General features: G+C 46.7%; 2 protein-coding genes across 3 annotated transcripts; one reads left to right on the top strand and one right to left on the bottom strand.

The window, feature by feature from the left end:
- Nucleotides 1–419: 419 nt before the first annotated feature.
- REELD1 (reeler domain containing 1) lies at nt 420–8,730 on the top strand. 2 transcript variants are annotated; one of them, XM_027721070.2, is made up of 6 exons: nt 420–639; nt 1,221–1,443; nt 3,040–3,212; nt 3,928–4,201; nt 4,880–4,943; nt 7,512–8,730. In XM_027721070.2, the coding sequence occupies exons 1-6, from the start codon at nt 420–422 to the stop codon at nt 8,094–8,096; spliced, it is 1,539 nt and encodes a 512-aa protein (XP_027576871.1). In that variant the 3' UTR covers nt 8,097–8,730. The 2 variants fall into 2 exon arrangements, with proteins under 2 accessions (XP_027576871.1, XP_027576870.1); XM_027721069.2 differs by having other exon boundaries at nt 3,910–4,201.
- An 8,377-nt stretch (nt 8,731–17,107) lies between these two features.
- On the bottom strand, nt 17,108–20,109 carry LOC113987936 (acrosin-like). Its single transcript, XM_027721075.2, has 5 exons — nt 20,000–20,109; nt 19,516–19,722; nt 18,895–19,160; nt 18,515–18,660; nt 17,108–18,045 (listed from the first exon to the last, which is right to left on the bottom strand). The coding sequence occupies exons 1-5, from the start codon at nt 20,068–20,070 to the stop codon at nt 17,302–17,304; spliced, it is 1,434 nt and encodes a 477-aa protein (XP_027576876.1). The 5' UTR covers nt 20,071–20,109; the 3' UTR covers nt 17,108–17,301.
- Between the last annotated feature and the right edge of the window lie 6,584 nt (nt 20,110–26,693).

Below are 26,693 nucleotides of genomic sequence, written 5' to 3'. Positions count from 1 at the left end.
GTCTGCAGCAGCTCTGTAGGTCTAAGGAGAGATGTTTTCCCCATTGATCAGGTTGTACGTTTGGGCTGGGAATGGTGCTGTGTGCTGAGCGTGGCCGTACAGAGCCTTCTCCTCCTCCTAAAGCCCATAAGACTTTTCAGAGTAAATCTTCCTTGACTGCTCCCTCCACGGGCAACTTCACAAGAAATACATCCTCCTGTGAGGCCTCTTCCCTTCCAGCCGCAACAATTACTTCAGAATGTGAATACTGTGGATTCAAAAGTGTCTCCAGGTGCCTCAAAGATAATCTATTTTCCTTTGTTTAAACCCTGTGGGAACGGTGGTTCTGCAGATCAGCTAAATCAATGGCTCCAGACGGGCTCACAGGCTGCTGAAGCCACTGCTTTGAAGTGAACCTCCACATTGTTTTCTGCTGTAGGATGGAGGATGGCAGGAGAGCCCACACTGCCATTGTTGGCTGGGCATGTACCACCCTGTGCTTGGTCTCTTGCGCGGCCGCCTTCTCGCACGGCGCGAGCCTTTCTGCCTGTGCCGACATGATGCCCAGGCACCTCAGAGTGCAGCTGCACAGCCCCAACAGCAACTACGTCACTGTCCACACCAACATGTCCTTCTACTTCCCAGGTGACAAGGTTCCAGGTAAGGAACAGCTTCCTTCATCTGAAAAATACATGATAACTCATCTCAAGTGATGGCATGAATCTTTGTGAGGTCAGGGAAGAGGGATAACTGGTCTGAGTGAGCAACACCACCTCTCTCGTCATGAGGAAATGAATGTATTTACAGAGGAATTCTGTTTGCAGCACTTGGCCTAAGGTTTCTCAGGTGATGGTTGACTCCAGGTTTTCACCGTGTTGCAAACCAACTGTTGGCTGGAGGCAGCTGGTAGGTTTGGGTGCTTTGGAGGGGATTTATTTATCTCAATTGTGTCTTAACCATAGCAGACCTCATTACATGCAATGGCATGAGAGGCACTTCCAGAGGGTAAAGTCACCTTCACTGCTCCTCTGCACCACACAAAGCGGTCTGGGTGACTCACCTGACTCTTAGGCACAGTTGGCAGCATGTCCTGGTCCCATCATCACTGGTCCTGAAGTGTTTTCAGTGTTGTTGCCCAAGGTTTTCTTTTGGTTACAGTGCTATCACTGGAAAATCCATTGCAGACAATTAACTCCATAACTATTAGACAAATCCCTTCTGTCCCATGTTTTGTCTTCCAGTGACAGTGAGGAGCACCCGGGACTATATGGGCTTTATGCTCCAAGCTCGCAAAGTGTCCAACAACGAAATCGCTGGCACATTCATCTTCATGCCTCCTGGTTCCAAGCTGCTGACTTGTTTTGAAGATGGGGACACTGTTACCCACTCGGACAAGTCACTGAAAAGAAACCTGTCCTTTGTATGGAAAGCACCAGACCAACCCATTGGAGACATCAAGTTTTTGTAAGGATGTGCTGGTTCCTAACCAGAATTTGTGTCCTCTCAGTTTAAAGGCTTGGCTTTATTTTTCCATCATACTTGTCCAGCAAAGTTGTTTATATATCTTGAACCCAATACAGCTAAATACTTACCAAATGGTGCAACAGTATCCCAGCTGGCACGTAAATCACCATTAATGTCTGCTAGGTAGTGCTGCTTTTTATTTACATGGTCACTATTTTCTCAGAACAAACACACTGAAAGATGACAGCCTGGGCATTTAGGAAATAGAAATATTAAGGCATAAAGACAGAACTGTGATTATATTGCCTGTCTTTGTAAATAACACAACCCATAGGACTTCCCTGCCCACAGGATAATCTTGTATACAACCTCTTAAAAAATAATTAAAAATTAGTAGTTTTAAAAAAAGTAAAATGTAAATAGAACTATTCACATTAAAAAGAGAGCAAGCACTGTGTCAAAACTTGACGTCTCTGTTTTGTACCAAAGTCCCAAACTCTTCAAGTAGTTTGGTTCTGACTTGGAATGAAATAAAAAGTCTTCTAACTGACTGTCTTAGAGGAAGCACAGCAGCTTTTCATTTTGAAAGAGATTAAATTGTTATTTTTTGACTTTACAAAACCACTTAGAAGCTGCTTGGCCAGATCCTTGGCTGCTTCCCAAAACATAAGCATCCTGGTGAGTGCTGTGGCTTGTGCACCTCATCGTAATTCAATAAAAATTCATTGAAACAGAAATATTGCTGCTTGGAATTTCCAATTTTTGGCCATTGTTTTAAATCAGGAAATACTATTTAAGCCACATAAAGCTCAAGCAACCAAATAAACTCAAACAATACCCAACAACACCTAGTCCTAGACATCCGCTCTGATATTTCCTTTGCCCTCTGGCTTTTGACCCTCCAAGATGACTTCTGATAGCTTCTCCCTTTTTGCCCTAACACAGCATCTGGAAAAACTCCTTGTTAGGCTTAAAAATACCTTGTAAGAATCATCTGGCACAGGAAAACCCAAACTGGTTTCCCCTTAGCTAACTCTCAGAAGTAGCTGAGCAATCTGAGCTGAAATTCTCCCAAAATCTCCAGCTTAAATAAGGCTCTCTGGGTGAACAGTTAAAGGTTGGCCAATGCAGTTTTGGCACCTGACAAAAAGCAGAGGATTAGGCAGGCTCAAATATCAGAGGACTGAGAAGAGAGACTTTTTTTGCCCTTACCTATTCTGCTGTTTGTACAAGTTACACTGACTTGTTTTAATTAGTAAATACCACTGTTGTTTCCCTGCCTACGGAAGATTATAAACTGAGCTAGTCCAAGTTTTACAAATGTACTTCTATTAACATGGTGAATGTAATAGAGCTTTTCTTATTTCTTTTTATTTAAGTTCCCACACATTTTTGGCTGATCTTAATTATGGGTGGTGATTCTTCACCCCGAATCTTTCTTATGAGACCGGGTATCTTTCATTTGTAATAGAAAATGTATGACAGGCTAATCCTTTAAAATACTTTTGCATCCGTTCTCTCTTCAGATTAAAGCAGTCTTTGTGTTTTATCAATGCTACAGAGCAAATAAATTCTTGCCTAATTATGTTTTAACAGCATCTCCATAGTCCAGTCATACTTTGTTTACTGGGCAAAGATTGAATCTGCCATCGTGGCTCAGGGGGGGCAAAACAAGACGCTTGCTGGCAGTAGCAAGAAGCCCTACACTGCAGCCCCTGTGCCCTCGCAGGGACCAGATGACACACACTCCACAGGAACGGTGAGCAAAGGTAAGGGTTGGCTTCCTGCAGAGTAGTTTTACAGCTTATTCTGGGCAAGCATTCGACACAAGTGACCCAAACAAGCTGGGGGGACCTGTTTTAACTCCTGTGACCACCAAGGAGACCAGTGATGGCTCTGGTGAGCTCCTTGAAGTGAGGGCATGGGCCAGCACTTGAAGTGATGGAGCCAGTTCCAAGGAGGGTACCGGAAAGTTAAACAGGGTTGCCAGATCTTATGATTCAATGCAAACCCTAACATAAAACATACTTTACCTAAAATCCCAGCTTTTGAAGATAAGGAAGTGCAATTAGCAATGTTGTCTAAGCAGAGGAACATATTTGTCTCTTAAATGTGACTATTGCTCCTCAGGTATATATTTAGTTGTACTTATGCAGCCTTTGGTTAGTAAGGAGCTCCATGAATTTACTTATACCCAAAGCAGATGTATTTCTCAGCATTTTTGTCATGGCAACAAGACTGAGTTTTAGTTATTTTACTTGACCATAACATAGGCAGAGAGCTTTGCTGCTTTAATTTTCATCTGGGTTCCCTCTTAAAAACAAGTGACATGAAAATAAAAGACTCGCTATTACAAACCTTCCTGGCAAGCGTTGGCACCGAGTGGGATTTGAAATAAACAAACCCAAGACAAGAGACTTCTGCTCCTCTCTCCCTGCTCTTTGCTTTGTCTCCCTGTTGGACAAGGTCCCACCTCTCCTGCAGGCTCCCCCCTGCGCACTCCGGCACCGCCTGCCAGCCCCACTGGCAACATGGCAACACCAGCACCAGAGCCAGGTTTTGGAGTCGGGTCAGATGCCCGTCCCATTGCTGAGCCAAAGCAGCCGGCACGGACTTCACGGGCTGTGTCCGGTGGGAACGTCAGGTCCAGAGGCCGGGCACTGGAGCCATCCTTTCCCACCCAAGAAGCAAGCACGGTGGATGCCTTGCAAGGTTTCCTCTCCCAGAACAATGCCTCCAGCTTCAGCACCTCCAATGGGTAAACTCGGTGGTGGGAAGAGCTATTTCTCCAGTCCTTATAGGGAAGGAAAATAGTACTAGTTTCCCTGCAGATGAACAAGGGTCTATGTAGGAAGGTGTCTGTGGCTGGGGGGGAGGCAAGATGGTGTTTGCTTGCTGGGATTTTGAAACATAATCCTTTGGAGATTGCACATGACAGACAGTGACAGGGAGAAAATCCAAAACTCATAAGAACCCAATGCTACACTGTTCAGCCCAGTGGAGGACTGGTCAAGTGGCAGAAAAATGTGATGAAAACCATTGGCTGCCAGAATATTTCCTTGAAAGTGCATGCAGATATTCAATGAAACAGTGAACTCAGCAGACCTATTTCTCCATCTGCAGGGAAAAGGAAAAAAGGATGCAAAGCAATTATGAAATTTGGGGTTGAGGTTGTCTGCTCAGAAGTCTTAGGGGGTTTGGACTACTTGAACTTTCATGCCACATTTCATCCTGGGGGTGAAAATGATGGGGATAGGAATAAATGATCAGGCACTATTAAAAATACAGCCCATGTGGTCTGTGTTGACCGCATGTGTTCCGAAAATGCTCTAAGGAGTGGCACACTTCTTGGTGGTGTGAGAAACAGGGATTCCCATGTGAGCCATGGTGACAGGTCTCACTTACTAACCCTGCCTTTCCTCTATCCATATCTCAGAGCAGGAAGCAATGCCAGCACTGCCACCCCACGCTTGTGTTTGACGTGTACAGACCACAGGCAGGTAAGCAGTGCGGTCAGGGAGGACGCCTCCTCCAAGGACAGAAAGGTCTAAGAGAAGATTGAGGATAAAACCTCTCTACTGCATCACAGCACCAAGCAGCCCACATAGCTAAGTGGCTAAAACTACGTTGAGCCTGTTAAAAGTTTTAATTTTTTTACTTTCACTGGAAACTAGTTTTCATATCTCTTTTTAGGCATTTTTTTTTTGAGCCAGTTGCCTGGGTTTTTAACAGTCTCACTGTAAAACCAATCTAAACCAGCTTTCCTGTATGTGGACATGACTACTGGGTGTTACTGGGCTGGAAATGTGTGTTTTATTCCTGTGGAAGGCTGAGATGTTCCTTTCCAGGGCTGCTGGATAGATACCACCCAAGAAATCCACCAGAGGTCGAAGACTTAATTTTTCCCAGGGATGCCCAAAGAAGGTCTGTACTTTCTGAGGCTGGATGGGTCAGAAAGGCAGACGTGGTGCTGGTGGGGTTAGCCACAGGCATGGGGTGCACTCGTCAGAGACTGCTGGAAGAGCAGGAGCTGGCAGGCAGGATGAGTGGGTGAAAGTACCTTTCAGGAAGGGGTGATCTCAGGACAGGAAGCCCAGAAAGGGGTGAAAGGACTGCAGTCTCAGGGCAGTGGGGCAGCTGTACGTATGGAAGGAGATGTGGGAACTAGGAGGGCATCTGAGGAATTAAGTGGAGAACAGAGGAGGGAGAGAAACCAGAGAATACCAGGGCTGCAGAGACAGATAAAGATGCTCACATGGGAACTAGTGGAGAAGCTGGAAAGCAGGGACAGCTTAGAGACAGAGGGTACAGTGTTAACAGTGGAAGTCCGCAGAGGATGGAGAGAAGAAAAATACAAAGAAAATAAAGAATTAGATCTGGATTGCAGGATGCCACAGGAGGAAGAGAAATAACCTCACAGAAGAAAAAAGGGGAAAGGGTCATACAGCAAAGAATGAGGCAGAAATATTTAGGAAGGAGCAGAGGACAGGGTACAAGTAAAGGAAAGATATGTATCATGAGCACCTGGCATAGCCACAGAGAGAAGTGGAGAAATGGCAGAAGATTGAAACAAAGGAAAGGAAGAGTTATTGCACAAGGCAAGACAAGAAGAGCATAATGAAATAAAAATATTGGGAAATTAGGCAAGAATGGAGAGAAGGAGTATGAAAAGAAAGGAGAAATGAGGTGAGATAGGGCAAGGACTTGCGAGGAAATTCCATTTTCTATCCCAAAGTCCCAAGTCCTGCAGTATATCCTTACAGTATGCTGTTTGCATTTTGAGGGCAAGTGATCCATACACATGCAATCCTAACTTCACCAGTCAGCTACTTTACAGTTTGGAGTTCAGCCACTGAAAGTCTTCTATTTACTACTGCACTTTACTAGCACCTTCAGAAACTGTCTCTTCCACAAAGGATGCTTTGACCCTCCACTACTTTGCTTCACAGCTTGCCAGGGCTCCTACCTCAGCTTTGTGCTCCTGTCACACTGTCTTCCCAGGAAGCCTTAGAAATCGCTAATGATGGTAGAGGGTGAGAGTTTCTCTGGTGTAATTAATGGAAGTGTGAAAAAGCCTGCTGGGCTGGACAGGCTGGAGAGGTGCCAGTTACTGAGGGCCAGATTCAAGTCTCACTGGAGCCAAAGGAAAAACTCCAGTACGTTTTGCAGGTTTTGGATGGGGGCTCAGATGCACAGTGGGAATGGAAAAATTCAAATAAATTGTATGATTGTTTCCCAGTTGGTCTTGGATAACACCTGCAGCAAAGCCTGGGCTGCAGAACTGGCATGGAGCTGCTGTCATTTTGTGACAGATAAAATAAGGTGCATGGAACCAGACAGTGCCCACAAACAGGAGCAGGCAAGAACAGTCATTCCCACTAAAATGGGTGGTTAAGCAACACAGAGAGGCAGACGATTTCAAACCAGCTGTGTATGCTTAGATAGCAAGGCAGGCTTTGGGAAGAGTTCATAGGTTGTATGTGACTGCCCCAAAACCACTGATGTCAAAGGCCATCCCAAGTCTCCTGTGTCCCTCTGCTCCACAGCTCTATAAAGCCCCAGAAGGGTGATACCGAATCCCAGTAGGCCCACGTGACTAAACATGAAGCTGGGCTGGGAAGGTCACAGCTGCTCTTTCAGCATGACCCTGGCATCACTCAAAGTGGGAATTGTTTATTAAGTGATTTTTTTTTCTGTGATAACTATGACTGTGAAAAATACTACCACAACAACGGGAACTACAGACCTTTACTTAGGCAAAGCAGTGACTTTCCTCTCCACCTTTGCCCTTCACCCTTGCCCCTTCAACCCACTCTGCCTTTGCCCCTGGGACCAGCTCCAGTACATTGTCCCTCCCATGGGAATTGATATGGATGGAGCAGGGTTTCATCTGGCTCATTTTCTAAAAGGTACTGAGTAACCAGGGAATGGAGAAGGGTTATTTTAAGGGCAAAGGGACATGTGGGTGTCAAGAGTTGAACTGTACTATGATGTAGGTAGTGAGAACATAATCACCCCCCTTTCTCTTCCTTCCTCAAACACATTTTGGTGTGTTTTTGCTTTCAAAGGCCAGTACCAAGAGCGAGGCAGTCTCGAAAGACTCCCTGCATGTGACAGCGTCTCCCTCTGCCCTGCACGTACACACTCACCTGGGTGATGCTGCTGCAACCACAGCCTGGTTTGGGGATGCCAGCACTGCTGGCAATTTGTCCTTGGCTTCAAGGCAAATGGCAGAAAGAGAGTTGGCACCGCTGCCAGAGGAGACCGGCACCCGGGGTGAGGAAGAGAAAGAGGAGGAGGCAGGTGGGAATACCCTGGCATGGGTGACCAGACCAGCTCCCAAATCTGCTGTTCCTGGGAAAGGGGAAGACCTTGGCAGAGGAAGCCGACTCCTTGCAGCCCAACTTGGCATCCTGCTGGTCTGCACGGCCGCCCTGGGCCTGGCGCTGGCAGCCGCCGTGCGCTGTGTCTGTGCCCAGCACTGCCACAAGCGGACGGAGGTGTCCTTCGGCGAGCCGGACCCCGGCATCGCCGCCAGGGAAAACGGGGAGGCGGTGCACTTCCGAAGGATCCGGGAAAACAGCTTCGTGCTGGTGCAAGCCGAGTACAACTGGGTCAGCCCCCAGAGCAGAGGGAAGAAGACAATCATCTGAACATCTGCAACGCTGAAAGCAGCGCTACAGCGGCCAGTGCGGGTGCAAATAGCCCGGGCTGCACGGCACAGGTTATAGGAGGTGGTGGTTTAGTTTCTCTGTGTGCTGCCATGTAGGTAAACAAACTCAAAGCAGCCAGTTCAGACACAGGTGTTAGTCAAAAGTATTTAAGCTACAGCTGTTGAGAAAATAGAAGTTGATAGATTGTTCAGTGTGTTACACTTACTGCAATTAATATTGTATATCTGCTCATTAGCTGTCACTTCAGCCATGACATACACTTCCTCTGCTGCCTTAAGGGTGTAGCCAAAAATAGAAATTCTTCCTCTGCACTGTAGTATTGACTCCTGTTTAATCTCAGCAAAAGTTTCTAGTGTTATATTTCTCTCTAGGAACTACAAACCCGTGATATAAACCCAATAATTCTCATTTAGGAGCTTACAGGTTTGATTCTGTGCACCTGGTATCTCTTGGATGACAAAATATTTGCCGGTAGATTTTAAGTTTCAATTCGAAAATAAAAAAGCAATAACTCATTAGTGGAGAACATTGATTCGAAGGACGCTGAATTGATCCATGGGAGTGAAACACAGGGTGGCAGATACCAGCTTTTGGGGGAGAAACATGCCTCCTCATCAGGTGCAAATGGAAGAAAATCTTTCCTGTCCATTTGCACCTGACGAGGAAGCTTGTTGCAGCCTGACAGGCGGCATTTACTGAGTCTTTTACTTTACCGAGTCAGCTCGGTAACACTCTGTGCAGAGACACGGACTGAGAAGTACCCTTCCCAGGTCACTTTGGAGCAGCAAAGGCTGCATGGGAAGTTAACAGCATCCTTGTGCTCTGAGTTTGTATAAACTTTTCTCCAACCGTGTGGTTTTCTGCAGGATGCCGCTAAAACAGCCCTTGGAAAACATCACAATCCTGGACACCTCCTAAGAGACAAGTGATAACAGCAAGGGTAAAGGTTTATTTTGTTGCAGCTTTAAAATAGTCAGAAACAGTCCTGATAATGATCCTCTTGAGATACACATTTTAGAGCCTTTCAGAGAGCAGGAATTGGCCCTTCTGGTGTCCTTGTCTAGGGTGGATCAGCTCAGATGGTTCCCAAGCTGTGTAATGGGGGACACATTTTGGTGCTGCAGCTTAATGCACAACCCACAGCAGTTCCCCCTGAGCTAAGCAGATAATGACGGGACCCTGATGGCTCACACAGCCTTCCTAGTGACAATTTACCCCTCTGTCAGGGGGAATCTCCAACTAGTTGGCCATCTTCATGCTGGATAGTCAGTCAAAGCCCTGCTCTCATGTCCTCCCTTAAAAGATCATTGACTTCAGAGGAGACAGGTGGGACATAGCTGAGTTCTCTGCTCCAACCCCCGTTTGATGAACACAGTGCATCTTTTGCTAATAGTGCCTTCTATTAGTGTTCAACTATGTGTTTCTGACCATACTACTGTACTGTGATCAGGGACATAATGTTTTGTGCTACACACATGGACAAATTTCTGTCAAGTTAACTTCTAGGCCTAGTGAACCTGGGGCAAAAAAATGAGTAAGAAAAGAAGTGTACTCACAAATGCAGCTTGTAGAGATGAGCTTGATGGTCTTAACCATTGCACTTTGAAGAGAAGGGCAACTGCACCATGGCCCTTCTGCTGCAGAAAAACCAAGGGTAGCACTGTAATTGAAAAGACATTTGTTTTAGGACTCAAAAGGATGTTAGGTGAATGGTTTTATATTCAATAAGTTGAGCTTATGCCCTAGCTACTAGTAAGTCTACAGGTTTTTAAGTACAAGTCCAGACACAATGGCATTCATCTCCTGTGTCATGTGCCTCAGAAAGAAATCATGTTTCTGTAACCCAGTGTAGCTGAACTGTGTAGCAACTAAAGCAGACTGCATTCAAGTCATTGTTAATGCAGCCAAAAAAAAAAATCCTAATTAACTGAGAAAATAGGTCAACAAACTCTTAAAATATTTAAGAACTATCACTTATTATTTTAAAAAGTTTCTTATGATGGCATAGCTGTTTATGAATAAATTACAAATACCTATGGCCTCCTCCACTGTCTCTCTAGGTTTAATGTTACCAGATTGCTCTAGCTATAAAACCATAACCTTCCCCTCCCCAGCTCTTTCCCCACAATCCAGCACGGCTTCTTGCCAGGCTGACTGGAGCAAGTGAAGGCCTCATGGAGGTGTTTGATTAGGACAGTGGCACTTCAACACCATGCCAAACTCTGCCTTCTGTTAAATTTATGCTGCTCCAGTATTATTACTAGTAAAACCAGTAATGGTGAGCTCTGAGGGACACAGCTCCTTTGAATTAGTAATGAGTTTTGCTACTTTGCAGACTTGGCTGAGACCTAAAGTGCTTGTGTTTTTTCCTTGACTTCTGAATGATGCTTCGTTTATTGTAGTTGCCATGACGAGGAATGGAGGTTTTATCTCTTCTTAAGGCTGTTAAAAACATGAGCACTGATTAATTTATTAAAAGGTAAACCATTCACCCCTTCCCCATTGTTAAGTGACTTGTCTTATATGGAAATTAATCTGTGCTCACACTTAGAACAGATTTTGGAGGGAAAAAATATTACAAAATTAGGAAAAGAAAGACACAAACCATTCTAATATTTACTGAAGAGTCAAGTGAAAGACTTGCCTTGTTTCCCTCTCTAGGTGCACAACTGTGTTGGTTACATATGTTCTGCTGGAACCGGGGATCTCCGTTCCTCCAGTGCAGGTTAGCCTGCAGCTGTCTGTGGCCCATGTCAGGTTGCCATTCCTCAGCAAAGTGATGTGGTTTTGCATCAGAATTACTGACCAAGGCTGTGGAAAGCAGCTAATGAACACCTGATCCTAAGCCTATCTCCCCACCAGTCAAACAGGCATCAAACAATGCCAGTTATTTATGGCTTAAATCCATTTTATTGATGCCATTACAATGCTTGAGCTATCCTAACTAAAAATAATAATAATAAAAAAAAGAAATAACTTGCATATAGTAATGCCCATTCACCACACCCTTACTTGAATACTTATTTTCCCATCTCGTGTCACCATGATTCCCGCTTTCCCTCTGCTGTACCAAAAATGTAAACCGCTGCCCCATAGCCACCAGACCTGCATGTTGAGCACATAACACCATCACTAATTCTTGCTGCTTTTCCATGGTATCTGAAACCGGTTAGGTTTTGCCCATCCTCAAGCCTGTCCATAAATCTCTTCCCCCTCTGCATCAGAGAGGATGTTGCCTCACTAAGTGCTGCACCTGCTCTATTACAGATGCCCACTCTGACAGCAGTTAGCAGAGGACAGCAGCCCTCCAACACATTAGTGGCACTAAATGTAATGCAGAGAGGCTGCATTAAGCAACACGGTTAAGTCATCGTGGACATTTTCTGCGTTGGTTGGATTGTCACTAATATGCCAAAAAAGCCAAACATGCGCTGATTTGGTCAGCTCCAAAATGAGTGACAAGACTCACAGAAGAAGCCATAGGGCCCTGTGGGCCCAGCTGTTATGGTCAGCAGGGATGTGTGAGCTCAGGCTCTCTCTTGGCAGAGGCAGTGCTCACCCAGAGCCACGCGGGACCAGCCCCAGGCATTGCGGAGATCTGGCTGGGTGGCTTGGCCAGCCCTTTTGGCACAGTTTCTGCAACTACTTAAGACCACACAAATCAAGGGAGGCAAAGCAGCAGGACCAGGAACCCAGAGAATAAAAAAAATTTCAGCACATGCCCCAGCAAACTGAGCATGGGGAGATGATGGGGCTGCCTTCCTGAGGGGTGAGGGTTTGTCCTCTCCCTCACCCCTGAGAGTTTGCCCCTGCTTCAGCCAGTTCCTTGGCAGAGCTAAGGATGCATGTGTTATTTATTCACTTAGATTTAAATAACAATGAGAAATGCCTGTAAGAAAGGAGATGCTCTAACAATTCCTGCAACATTCAGCTGCAAAAAGAGCTGCTTAGCAGCAAAAACAAATGACAAAGTGGCGACCCGACCCACAAAGTTCGTGAGCAGCAGAACAAACCCCTCACTCCTCCTGGCAAGTCAGACTCCTCCACTAACCCTTCCAGGGTCTCAAGGCTCATTGTCCCTGGACAGCTCTGCAGGGCTCCCTTCCTTCCTTTCCCTTCCCTTCTCTCCTGCCAGCTCCTCCAAGACACCACATCAGCTATGGGAGAGCAGAGAAGGACTTGGTGAGTCACAACTGCCCTTGGACCAGGAGCTGCTCAGGGACCTCTCCTGGTTCCCTCCTGCCACAGAATCGCTTCCCCTTCGCAGGTCTCATCTCAGTAGCCCTCTTTCCTCATTACTGTATATGTGACTCTCTCAATAAAGCATTTTGTTATATGATGTATGAAGGACCGTGTCTCAAACCACATTTTACTGTATATTTAAGTGCATGTTTTGCTGATTTACTGCTGTTCCAGAGAACATCTCCCTTCCTGAGCAGGGCAGGCCTGTAACGGATATATCAGCTCTGACTAATGATTATTAGTACATCCCAAGGTTATGTCCCACAATCAAATAACGTGTAGGAGGGAAGAGAGACTCCAGCTTACTCGGCTGAGGACAAAGATCACAGATAGTCTCTTTCAATCTTCAGATTGCAATATCCATTACAGATTGCCACCTTCTAATGTCAAAGTATAATTTGTTGTTGAGAAAATGTGTCGCTGTTTCAGAGGCGAGTCAAAGATCAGCCTGGCTGTATATCAGTGCATGTTGATGTACATTAAGAACCGGTGGCCAGGTACCAAGGACATCAGGCTGCCAGCGCGGAGGGAATGGAAGCAGACGTGACTTGCTGATCTTTACTGTGCAAACACAGGGCCCGAAGTGGAAAAAAAATATTTAACCCAGTCAAGCGAGGTGAGACCCGTAATTCCCAGCGTCTGAGGCAGCACCAACGCGACGTGTCAGGCGAGTGGCCGGAGGCAGCCGCTGCTCGGCTGCGGGAAGGGCAGGGCCGCCCGCGCGGCACCGGGCAGGAATGGCCCTGTTAAGTGCGTTCCTGGGCAGATGCAGGCGGGCGGCACGCCAAAGCAATCCCTCTGCATTCCCGAAGGGCAGCGCAGAGCGACCCGCGCCGGCCGCGAGGGGGCAGCGTTGTCCCGGCGATGGGGCCCGGGCCGGGCCGGGCAGGGCGGGGAGCTCTGGGTGAGAAGGGGTCGGAGCCCTCCCCATTGCCCCGGCACCCACATCCTCTCATGGCAGCGCAGGTGCGACTTCACCGCCGTCTGCAAGAAGGCAGAAGTTTCTGCATCAAAGAGCCTGGGACGTTAACTCTGTTTTTATAATCCTGTGCACTTCGTCAATGAAATTTTAAGTTATATGGTTTACGGTCCATCTTAATTATCAAGATATTATTACAGAGCATGCAGTTTCCCCTAGTGCTGTTTTACATTCCTAAGTGTGGCTTTTTTTTAATTTTTATTTCTATAAATCCACCACACGAATGCTGCTGAGAAAACAACACGCAGGGGTTGTCTTATGTCCCCTTCTCCTTGCCAGCTTCCTACTAACAGAGACATTTATGCCAGGAAAAAGGCAAAGCTCTCTAGTTTCAGCAGTGCCATGCGGTCTGTCTGGGCCCCATCGTCAGAGCCATGTGCAGAGCCCGGCTGAGCTCAAGTGACTCCTGCAGGTCAAAGCTCTGGCCAGAGGAGGCTGAGGCAATGCTGTCCTGGTGGGTGATGCAACCAGAGGCTCTGAGAGGGCTGTATTTCTTACTGCAAACATCTGCCTGTCACTTGGCATTTGAACGTGCAGTTGGAGGCTGCTGGCAGGTGCCTGTGTCACGGTAATGACTGCGACGGGCTTTTTCCATCCCTGAGCAGGAGATGGTTCTGACATTTGGTTTGAGAGCAGTTTTGAAGCCACTGAGTTCCTCTACTTGAGAAGAATTTCTTCCTAAGATCTATTTTGAACCTACCACTTTAAAGCCATCCCCCCTTGTCCTATCACTGCTTGCCCTTCTAAAAAGTCCCTCTCCATCTTTCTTGTAGCCCCTCTGCTTGCGCGATGAGGGTGTGCACTGCCTGCTAACAGCTCACCGGAAAACACCCCTTGTAGCATCACCGCCTCTTTTGGAAGTTCACTGCCACTCTGCTCTCTGCACCCATTTGCCACCAGCTTCTTCCCCAAGAAACACACACCAGAGCACATGGCTCCTGCAGGCAGCATGTGCGTGTCGGGGTGTGGAGGAGCTGATCTGGTTACAGCCCTGGTGGGTCAGCAGTGAAGGACAAGCCCAATAAGCCAAACATATCCAAGCAACACCACCCTTCCCGCGCAAAGCACAGGGAAATGCAGAGGCAGCACAGTCCACACTGGCCACACCAGCCACAGCAACCCCCTCTGACAGGCTCCCTGTCCTTGCTGCCTGTGAGACCTACTGCTGTTCCGCATGGGCAAGGGCAGCTGTGACACTCGGAATGCTTGGCCAAAGACATGCAGCAATTGGAAGCTGTAGACAGAGAAGGATGCTTCTGCTCTCAGCCCCACATGCCATTCTCTAGGAATTGGACCTCTGAATATAAGAAGAAAGGAGTTACATTAGACTGTTCAAATTAACGTGGTATTACTCTGCTCTCCATTGCTGGCAAAATCCTGGCAAGAATACTTTTGAACAGATTAATACCCGCTATAGCAGAAGGAATTCTACCTGAAAGCCAATGTGGTTTCAGAGCCAACTGGAGTACCACAGACATGGGATTTGTTCTCAGACAACTGCAAGAGAAGCGTAGGGAACAGAATAAAGGTCTCTATGTAACCTTTGTTGATCTCACCAAGGCTTTCGATACTGTGAGCAGAAAAGGTCTATGGTAGATTTTGGAACGTTTAGGTTGTCCCCCCAAGTTCCTTAAAATGATCATCTCACTTCGTGAGCATCAGCGCGGCCAAGTCAGATACGGTGATGCACTTTCTGAGCCCTTTCTAATAACCAATGATGTGAAACAAGGCTGCGTTCTCGCTCCTACCCTATTCACAATCTTTTTCAGCATGATGCTCCAGAGGGCCACGGCAGACCTTGATGATCAGGATGGTATCTACATTCGATACTGTACTGATGGAAGCCTATTCAACCTAAGGCAACTGAAGGCCCACACCAAGACCTTAAACCATCTTGTCCGGGAACTGCTTTATGCTGATGACGCCGCCCTTGTTGCCCACACAGAAGCAGCTCTGCAGCATTAACATCCTGCTTTGCAGATGCTGTTGAGCTCTTTGGGCTGGAAGTCAGCTTAAAGAAGACAGAAGTTCTCAATCAACCTGCACCTCAGGAAGTCTTCCATCATCCCCATATCACCATTGGCCAATCAGAGCTCTAATCAGTCCAGCAGTTTAATTACCTAGGTAGCCTCATCTCGTCGGATGGTAAGATTGACGGAGAGATAGACAACAGGTTATCAAAGGCATATAGTGCTTTTGGAAAACTCCATAATAAACTCTGTAATAAAAACTTGAAGAAAAGCACCAAGATCAGTGTTTACAGAGCCATAGTGCTGTCTACTCTCTTGTATGGTTCCGAATCATGGGTCGTCTACCGCCACCACCTGCGTCTCCTAGAACGCTTCCATCAACGCTGCCTCCATACAATCTTAGACATCCACTGGTCAGATTATGTGACCAATACATCTGTTCTAGAACAAGCAGCAGTCACAAGTATAGAAGCCATGTCGCTGAGAACACAGCTGCGTTGGGCAGGACACGTCTCAAGGATGAAGGACCACCACCTCCCTAAGATCTTGCTCTATGGTGAACTTGCCACTGGCTGCCGCAAGAGAGGAGCCCTGAAGAGAAGATACAAGGACTCCCTGAAACAACATCTCAGCCTTGGCCATATTGATCACCATAATGGTCTACTCTGGCCTCAAATCAGGAGGCCTGGAGACACACCATCTATAACGCTGCTGATGCTTTTGAGAACGCATGCAGGATCACTCTCGAGGAGAAAAGACAACGCAGAAAGAATTGTGTCTTGCAGAATATACCATCTAAGGAGTCCTTCTGCTGTGCCTTTTGCAATTGGACCTGTCTATCTCGTATTGGCCTCATTAGCCACCAGCGTGCTTGTAACAAATGTGGATAGAGCCTTTCCCAAATCTTCATTCGCAAAGCCTAGCTGTGATGATGATATATTGGACCTCTGAAATTCTGCTGCAGGAAGCCTAGGGCAAAGAATCTTCTTCCCCATCCTGTGGTGATCAGGGGCAGGGCTCAAACCAGCAAATGAATCAGCAGCTTGCATCTGTGCAACGGCTTCCTTGATCCTTCCTTCTCTCCATTTGCCATGTTCATACAACTCCTTCATCTTCCTCCACTCCTCCCCTTCTCTTCCCTTGTTGCCTCCCAAACAGGGGACCCACCCCTCCTATTTTTCCACCCTGGCTCCAAGGTTTGCCCCACCTGTGAACAGACTTGGTGTTGCAGGTGCTGTTAGCTAGCTCACCTTGGCCTTCCATGGCACTACTGATGCAGTTTCCTGGGTCCCACTGGTCTGCCAGGTTCTTCTCCCCAAAATGACCCCACCTCATGCTTCGAGCATCTGTGAAGTGTGGCCATCTCACACATCAATCCCCCTTCGCTACCTGTGAAATCTGGCTCTTCCTTAGGGCATTGTAGCTCCTGTCAGCTTCTCCCTCTCTTTGTGACAGTCAGCAATTTTGCTTGTCATGCTCAGGAGTTTCCTAGGCCTGTTCCATTAGCTAAGGCTTAGGCCAGGCCCTAGTCACCAGCTTGTGTGCCTTAATGCATCCCCCATAAGGTGTCTGCGTGTGGCATTATTTTTTCCTCTTTCCTCTTTCTAGACTTGATGTGCCAATCTTCTCCATCCCATGGTGGCTCTGAGCACCCTCCTCTCTGACCAGGTACAGTTCCAGCACTTTGCAGTGACTCTTTCCCTTTGTGCCCAAGTGGTCTGCCCAGAGTCTCACTTTGAAGGTCCTGGGCAAGGAAGCCCTTGCCTTGTCCAGGAGGCAGAATTGGTCTGAAAACATGGTTAACTGTGAAAAAAGGTAATTTTATTTCAGCAACTAAGTCAACATTAGCATTCGTGTACATGCAGAGGAGCAGTGTGGGCAGGACAGAGCAGGCCTTTGGCACCGAGGCTGCCTTTGGATCAGCAGGCATCACCTTAGCAGGAAATGGTCATGGTCCCATGCAGCCTGAACTGGATCCTGTTCATCATGCTGCTCAAGCTGTTTTTCCCTGCAGGGCCTGCAGGAGCTTCTCCATCTGAGTGAAGAATTTCACCAGCTTCGTGACTGGATATGGGCAGGACTTGTCCACTGGTGTTGGTGGTGGCTTTGGCTTCGGAACGGGGGTTGGTGGTGGTGGTGGTGGTGGCGGTGGTGGTGGTGGCGGCTTTGGTATCAGAGTGGTGGGTGGTCTTGTCCATGGTGGCTGTGTGGTGGGTGGTCTTGGCCATGGTGGCTGTGTGGTGGGTGGTCTTGGCCATGGTGGTTGTGTGGTGGGTGGTCTTGGCCATGGTGGCTGTGTGGTAGGTGGTCTTGGCCATGGTGGCTGTGTGGTGGGTGGTCTTGGCCATGGTGGCTGTGTGGCGGGTGGTCTTGGCCGTGGTGGCTGTGTGGCGGGTGGTCTTGGCCGTGGTGGCTGGGTGGCAGGTGGTCTTGGCCATGGTGGCTGTGTGGCAGGTGGTCTTGGCCATGGATTCTGAGTGGGCCATGCAGCGGTCGGAAACGGACCCCAGGGTTGTGTGGCAGTTGGATAATAACCCCACGTCCGTGCTGTCGTAGGAGCGCCTACATCTGGGAGCAGGCCCATCTGGCCGACAATCCAGTCATAGAAGTGCTGAGTGGAGGTATAGATTCCAGGCCGTTTTGCTCTTGCACAGCCTTTTCCCCAGCTGGTCACTCCAACAACCCAGAAGTAGTCAGCGTCATTGTCTTTGCACATGAGAGGACCACCGCTGTCACCCTGCAGCGGAGCAGAGAGGATTAAGGTGGTGATGGGTGGCCCCTGTCAGCACTAGGGCTGTCTCCTCTCTCAGAGCCCCTATCAGAGCTGTATTCCCAGCACAGAACTGGGGCTCTGAACTGGTGCTGGAGCCTCCGGAAGCTTGGCTGGGAGTGGGTTGGGGGCCTGTGAGGTTGGGCTCTCTCTTATCTCTGCACAATGATCCTGGATGCGCAAAGGATGGATGTTTCAGGGTCAGGATCTGGACCTCTGGGCTGCCAAGAGCATTAGCTGGGCTTTCTGGGCAGAGTGCCAGACCTCTGGGACAAGGAGGGCACTGGGCAAGGCCCCACAGATGGGAAAAGAGAGGGAAGCTACAGCAGCAGTGGGGAACCAGGGCCAGATCAAGCCCACACTGGGCTGTGTTTGGGTGGTGGTGATGGGGCTGCCTGTGCTGCTGGGGGCCAAGTGGCTCATCACATACTCCTACCTGGCAGGTGTCAATGCCTCCCTCTGGATGGCCAGCACACAAGTTGTGGGTGTGGACATCCCCAGCGTACCAATCGCTGCTGTTACAGAGCTGGACATTGATGAGGTGGACCTGGGCCTCCTGCAGGATATCACTTGATTTTTGAGCTGTGAGCACAGAAAGAATATCCAGCAGCTTTCTGCCAGTTCTCCTCCTATGACTGTGGGTGATCCCCCTCCCTAGGGCCTGGTTTTGCCTCTGGAGAGGCACTGGAGCACTATGTCCCTTCTGTCCACCCTTAGGGAGTGGGCAGCCTGATTCTGGCTTTGGGCTCTGCTGTTGGGAAGCCCAACCCATCTCCCCAGTGTGTTGAGCTTGCCCTGCCTTTTTGGGGGACCTACCTCTTGCAGTGGTGGCACCCCAGCCAGCGACATAGCAGGTCTCCAGCTCTGACACATCCACCGTGGCATTGGGCACACAGCCCAGCTGGACGTAGAGGTTGCACTCGGCAGGCCGGTCCAGTTCCAGCAGCGCAATGTCGTTGCTCTGGTCGGCAGCATTGTAGTTCTCGTGAACCAGCAGCCGCTGGATCTGGCGCACTTCGGCCCCAGGGCCCAGCTCGGTCAGCTGGGTGGCCCCGATCACCACGCGCATAGTGCTGATGTTTCTAGAGGGCAAATGGAAGGAGGGTGAGAGCGAGCAGAGCCTTGAGCTGCGGCAGCTCAGCAGCTGACAGGCTTCTGTTTCTCAAGGCAGAGAGGAAAGCAGCACTGCGGAGTCTGTGACTGCTTTAACAGTCTAACAGGCTGCTCTAGCATGCCTTAGGCTCTGGAAATGTCAGCTGGAGGCTGCTAGGAAGCAGTGGCATGAGCTCAGCCTTCTCCTGAGCAATCTCAGCTGAGGTCTGCAGTGCCCAGGCACTGGGCACACTGCAAGGAAACGAGGTGGGAGCAGCACGTGGTGCTGCCAACAGGGCACCTACTGGTGGTGTGGGGATATCCCTGGTCCCTAGTCCTCCTTACCTGGCATCGACGAAGCAGTGGGCCGCTGTGAGGACCCACTGCGTGCTGATGAGGGAACCTCCGCACAGATGCCCCGTGCCTGATATCTCGGGATCCTGGATGCTGACGAGCCAGGGCCAGGCCCCTTCCTCGGCACTTGTGCCACCCACAACACGGGTCTTGCCTTGGTCCTCATCAGAAGTCATGGACCGGACCCCACAGATCCCCCTGTAAGCAGAAAGTCATTATGCCCTGCTCCGTGGCTTGCTGCTGCTTGGGCTGAAGCTCAGCCGTCTGCCCTCCCCACAAGGCATTGCACGGAGCAGGCCAGGGAAGCCTGTGGGCTGTGTGTCTGTCCACCCCAGCACCTGGCCGCTGGCAAGGAACTGAGGCTCCCCCGTGGGGTTTGGAAAGCTGCGGTGTGGCCACAGGGGACAAGGGAGCCCCCTCCAGGGGACCCCCAAGACGTTGCCCAAACTCCCTCCCAGAGCCCAGGGCTCTGTACCCGCAGGTGTTCCACGTGCCCAGTGCAGGCCTGCAGGCGGCCAGCAGGACGAGGAGGCAGAGCAGAAGCATAGTTGCCAGCAGCACACATCAGCTGCCAGAAGTGAGGGTTCCTCGCAGCAGCGCGGCCACCAACGCGGTGCCCATAGCGCTCGCGGCCCTGGGGCTGATGTCACAGAGCGGCCTGATCCGTGCTCTGGGCACTGGGGCCTCTGGCATGGGGGAGGGAGCAGGAGCAACACAGAACCACAGAACCATAGAATGGTTTTGGTCGGAAGGGACCTTAGTGATCACCCAGTTCCAACCCCCCTGCCATGGGCAGGAACACCTTGCACTAGACCAGGTTGCTCAAAGCCCTGTCCAATCTGGCCTTGAACAATGCCAGGGATGGGGCATCCACAACTTCTCTGGGCAACCTGTTCCAGTGCCTCACAGTAAAGAATTTCTTTCTAATATTTAATCTAAACCTACCCTCTTTCACTTTAAAGCCATTCCCCCTTGATAGGTGAGTCCTATCAATACTCACCCTTATAAAAAGTCCCTCTCCAGCTTTCTTGTAGGCAGCGCTGCTTGCAGGATGAGGGTGCACAGGCCCTGGGGCAGAGGAAAGCACAGATCAATTAACTGACAAGATGGACAATTTTGCTTTTATTCTTTAAAGTATGAAAATTTGACTGACTTGTCCTATCATGTAGTACCTGAGTATAAGTTCATTCAGTCATGTACGTGTGGCATTTGGGCCCGAGTATCTAAAACGGAAGATATCTGTTTCACTGCTCTCTAGGATTACTCCTCAGCTGCAGTCAGCACTCTCTCTGAAGGACTATCAACTTCTAAGTACTGCTTACAAAGAACAAGGCATAGAGAAAACACTGATGAAAGCATGTTATTAAGAAGCATTGAGATATATCTGACAAAATCTAGCTTTGCTTTCCATGCCTGTTGCACATAATAAACAGATGAAATTAGGCTGCACTCAGCTCTACGTGGCCACACCAGGGTGCTCCTGATACCCAAGCTGTTTGTTTAAAGGTAGCTCAGAAATTTCCACAGCTTATTGCAGTTTTCAGTCTGCAGGGCTGTCCCACAGACTGATAACATCGTCCCTGTGAATAAATCCACTTGCAATCCCTGCTCTTCACTACAGTAAGATAAAGAGTATGAAAATGTCAAAGATCTCTTTCCCAGCTGCTTCAATGTGCCTTCCAACACAGCTCTTGGAAAACAACACAATCTCTTGATACCTTAGTTGCATCCTACTTTCCATGTAATTTCCATTTTGAATTTTGTAGACTATGCAAGTCAAGGCATAGGCTTTTCAATGGACTGTCTGCATAAGACACACTCTGCTGCTGGAAAGTACAGAGCTAGGCAAAATTTGCAAAAAATATGGTGCAAAATCCTCTCTTTCCATCATCCAGGATATTCTTGGCCATTTTTAATGCCCATCCAGCTACCCAGAGCTCTAAGTCCTCCTACAGCCATCTTTCAGCCTTCCTGAAGCCAAAAACATAACAAGATCCAATGCTGGGAGATGTGGACTAGAAATAAAGTTATGGCTTTCTCCACTGAAAAGCATGTTTTCATTTCACTACTGCCTCTCTCACCAGAGCAAAATGAAGCATTTTGGTATGTGGCCAGAAGAATAGGGCAGAATCAAAGTTGCATTTTCCACTCACAGTCTCTCTGCTGTGTGTAAAGTATATTTTAAAAACCTCTGGAAAACCTTTAACCAACCAACCAAAGAAAAGAAAAGATGTAATCAAAACAGCATCTAAAAATTAACCTGCTGACTGATAAGGAAATATACAACTAATATGTGAATATACCCATTATTCTAGTCCAATTGGGGTTTTTACCCCCTTTTTTCTGGTTTCAGACAGAGCAAGGAAGAAAAGCCACAAAGAAGAAAGAATGAGACTTGAGAAAAAGGCAAAATCCGTAGCTGCAAACCAAATTAATTTTTGGGCACCTCAGTGTTTGAGTGTTCTTTTTTCAATCTTTTCAAAAATGAATAGTTTCCAGAGAGCACCTGTCCTCCCAGAGTGATGGTTACCTGATGTGTCAGCGCCAGCTGAGCATCTGTCACCATTTCTTATTTTGGGAAATGTAGGCCCCATGTGTTTACACTTCAGATCTCTTTCAAGGAGTTGGCAAAAGGTTTGCATTTGCATTGGTCTTACTTGGCTGAATAGTATTTCCATTCTTATGATCACCTTTTTTCTCAGTGAGAGGTTGAATTTCTGGTGTTGTAATACCCATCCACATAAAAATAAGAGCTCAATATATTTTAAAAGGAAGAGACATTTAATAATTTATGAAGGTACAATATTCTGAGTAAAAAAACCACCAAAGGCCACAAACGGATTTCTCCCCTCCTCCTCTCTCCTACTTTTTTTTGTTTGTTTGTTTGTTTTCTGGTGCCTGTACAGCTGGATTTTTGATATTAAGAAGTAGCTAAACTTCATGGATGGAAGATACTGAAAGATAACAACAATTAATGTTCAAACAGCCCTAGTGTTTGTAAACACATTTTTTCCTGTGAAAATTTACAGTGTGCCCATGAAACAAAATGGTGCTGGTTTGCATGACTTGGTGAATTTATAATACGTCATTTTAATGACAAACAGGAGAAATTAAAAGGATGTGGTCAAAGCATTTGGAGAAATACCTCACGCTGAATGTTAATTGAGTAGTACAACCACAACTTCTACTGGCATAAGGGTCATCTAGAAAGTCCTGTTGTTGGTGAAGATGCTGAACAGTTTGAATGGGATGTATGCCTCATGCTGAACTGAATTTTACTAGAGAAATATTGACTTGGATAAACTACATTGTTGCTGCTTCTAATTTCAGCCTGTAGCAGCATCCTTTGTGTGTTTGTATAAACACTGGTATCTAGGATACATGCTAAGTACATACTAGTATTTGTTAATTCATACGGTTTTGTGGTATTATGTCTCACAGTTAGCTGACACATGTTCCCACTCTAAATCAATTCCCAAACAAAAAAATAATTGAGGGTACTTAAAAACTAGTTGGAAGTGGGTGATCAGACTCTTCAATTAATTAGGAAAAAACCAAAGAGATGATGAAGCGTGTGCTGCAGAATCACAAGTGACTGTACCAACTAAGCTCAAATCAACAAACAGCTAATAATATCACATAATTACCTACAAGGTACTCTTGAAAGACAAGAGGAGCACAAAGTATCTACTACTTTCAAAACAGAAGGAACTGAAACTGTGGAAGATACTTGAATACTTCAGGACCTGGACTGGGCGCTGGACTGTGACACACAGACACATGGACACGCACTGGCAAAGGTGATGTGAAAGAGTTCAACTCTGCTAGTGGTTTCTGGCTTCTCAGAAGACTCGGGGCTCTCCATAATACTGGTCAGGGATAAATAACTGAACCATTCATTAACACACACCAGTTACCTCCAGTCTCCACGTGTGGTCGAGTTTCCTAGAAGCCAAGAATCCACACTCACCAAGAACCTGTGCTCACCAGCCCTCTCATTTTCCAAACTGCAAAAAACCAAAAAATAGTCAGGCCCAAGACAACCATCAGTCCAAATTTTTTACTTCAAGTCAAAGGACTTATTCGACTTTTGATTTTTAAAGGACAACTATCATGGCTTTTAAGTAATAATCTGCAGAAGAGATGAATAGCACACTTAGTGATCTGCATGATTTATTTGGCAAAGCCTATTAGTTCTTTTTGGAGCAAATTAATAATAATTCTCATCTGTTTGTCAGTGGGGATTTAATGTAGGCTAAAAAGTCATTGAGAGTTTTCTTCAGATGGAAGTCTGCTCAAAACAGAACAAAAAAGATGAATTTGAGAAAAAAGCTTAATAAAGTCTTCTTTAAATGAAAACCACTCAAGGCTTGACTGTTAATCAAAAGAACATTACTTACCTTACTCAGCATCGCTGAAACCAGAATCTGGCAGCAAGTTTTAAAAAGGACCACTTTTCTCTTTCTTTACAGTCATAATTTATAACAGCTGAATTATTGGCTATAAATACTGTTTTCCTTCTGCTAATGTATTATGCTTCTGGGATTGTTCAGAGCTAGTATTTTGTTACTAAGACAATAAACTCCTAAACTGGGGCTTCTGACAAAAAGTTCCAAGCACATCCAAAGCAGCAGCTTTTCAAAGAATACCACTGTGCCATCTTAACAGACTAAATTTTATTTTCACTAGTATTGGAAAATATTGAAATTTCTCATTAAATTTATTTTTTAAACATAGAAAGCTGCTGCTGGCAATACACTGAAGCATATTTTTACATCTACCAAAGCTAAAAATTCAAATGGGATGAGAGTTAGCAGATAAGCAGATAAGCAATAGCAGTTTGCTATTGGAAGTGGAGTGTTAGATAAGAAAATACATTCCTAAATATTTGTAAAATATTAGATTATAGAGCACAGAAAGTAATGGTTTAACATACATTGTGATACACATGGAAAAGAGTTTTTCTACGTGTACTATGCGCCTTACTTTAAAAACAACTATCTAAAAATCTTTCAAAAAACTGATACCAGCAAGATTTGAGTTTACTTGTTTTTTGAAGAATGTCCCAATAGATCCTTAAAATGGGACTATTTGGGAACACTGATGTGTGATAGTATAGCTCTACACAGCTCTTTATGCTCTTTGTAATCAGAGAGGTTACATGTTAATGTTTCATGTCACAAATACGTGTTACCTGAACAGAAACATGATAACAGTCAGGCTCCGCAGACCACAACACTTCTGTTCTGTTCCCCTGGCTCGCACAAAATTTCACGTATCACAATTCCACTGTGTTTTTACATTTGGAGAGGCCAGCAAGCGGGGAGTTTGTGAGCACAGGGTGGCACGGCACTGCTCCCACGCTGCTGCTCACGCCGCTGTGGGATTTGGCTCCGGCTCGTGGAGAGATCCATGCGCGATGCTCCCAGGCAGCCGAGCTGGAAAGATACAGGCTTCTCACATTAACACTCCGTGAGCTGCATCAAAGAGAGTTACCATATTAGCTGGCTGAAATTGTGTCATACTCTTATTTTAGTATGCTATTATGCCTCTGGGTTATATTTTATTTATCAGAGAACTGGACCTAAACAGATGTTGTAGCTGTTTTCTAAAAAGGGCTTTAGGCAACTCACTGTGAGGTACTTGAAAGTGAGGTTTGGGGAAGGGGCAGAGTGAACGTATGAGTCAAATAGAGTACATGCATCTTTTTTAGTGCTAAGCCACTATTTGGAAATTACAGCTAATTTTTCAGACAAAAAGTGACCTAAAATAGAGTAAAAAAAATTGTTTTTTGCAATTTTTATACAGAAAAATAGAGGTTCTCCCAAAATGTCTCTAATTTAAAACAATATTGTGAAACGGAACAAGCAAGAATTTGCTGGAGAACTTGGCAAAACGTATCAACAATTGTATGGGATTGCCCAAAGGACTGACAGTGACTACAATGGATACAGCAGTGAGCTGCAGGCCAATGTGCATGCGGGTGTTTCCTTCCACGGGAGCTGCAAGTCCTAACGAAGAACACAGGAATGATAATTTGCATGGGCAAAGTTCCTGTTCTTCAGTGTCAGCACAAAAAGCCGAGTTCTGCTTCCCCAAGCAGCATCTTGGAAAGCTTCCCTGGTTTCTTGGCTACAGGATGGAGTCTCTAAGAGAGCTCGGAGAGCAGATGAGAGCATCATCTTGGTGAGACACAAGGAGGTTCAGTTAGGGACAGCTAACTGGGAGAAGTTAAAAAAAAAGGGGGGGGGACTTAGATTGATGATAGGTAAAAAGACATTTTATCACGTGTTTCATCAAACAGTGTTGACAAGAAGTGGCAAAACTACACAGGGAAGGTACCAGGAAATAAAATAATTTTGTAACATCTTGGGGATGGGCAGTGCAGCAGACAAAGGACACCAACAGGGAAGGACTGCAGTCAGGGTGCTAAGAAACAGCGGGAGCACAGAACTGCAAAAGCTTTTGTCAATAGAATTTCATACCCAGTTATTGTCACAGGACTCTCAAATTTTATTTCCTGCATTTATTTTGGCAAAAGGCCAGCTCTCACATGACCTCTATAATTTTTTTAATCCTATCAATGAAATTGTCTTTCCTTCAAGGAAGGCCATTTTCTTCCCTTTCAAGGCAGCTGATTTCCCTTAGAATTTTGAATCGCTTCATAAGAAAACTGACCACAAATATTAAGTTTTCTCTTACAGAGATGAACCAACCCCACCATGCTAACATCTGCAAGACTTTGATTTTGTGACTATTACATTAGATGGTGCCCACTCACAGAGGAGACCACCCAGAGGCTTTTTTCCTTCTTCCTAACTGGGTGAAAAATGGTTGCACCACGCAGCAATTTTGAACACAGGTAAAGAGTGGGCAATAAATACGCACCAGCACAGGATCCTCAGGAGATGTGTGGCCTCTTCTGTGTGCTACAGCTGCTGGGTGTTGGCTGCCTCTCTGAGCAGGGATCACAACCAATTTCTTAATCTCATGCCTGCTTCTGCGGGGCAAGCTACACAGTCAGGGCTCATTTGAACCTACCAGATAGTTTAAAAATTCACAGGTTATTTTGTTTCTCAACAAATCCAGGTGTTGCGATCAGCTCAGCAGGGCTCTTTTCTGCATAGCAATTCCGAAGGCCTTTGATTTACCTTCCCTCCCTGACCAAA

The sequence above is a fragment of the Pipra filicauda genome, unplaced genomic scaffold, assembly GCF_003945595.2.
Source record: "Pipra filicauda isolate LSUMZ 115617 unplaced genomic scaffold, ASM394559v2 scaffold8_size5757611_pilon, whole genome shotgun sequence".
Classification (NCBI taxonomy): domain Eukaryota; kingdom Metazoa; phylum Chordata; class Aves; order Passeriformes; family Pipridae; genus Pipra; species Pipra filicauda.
Note: the sequence above shows the minus strand (reverse complement) of the source record. Positions and strands in the feature narration are given on the sequence as shown.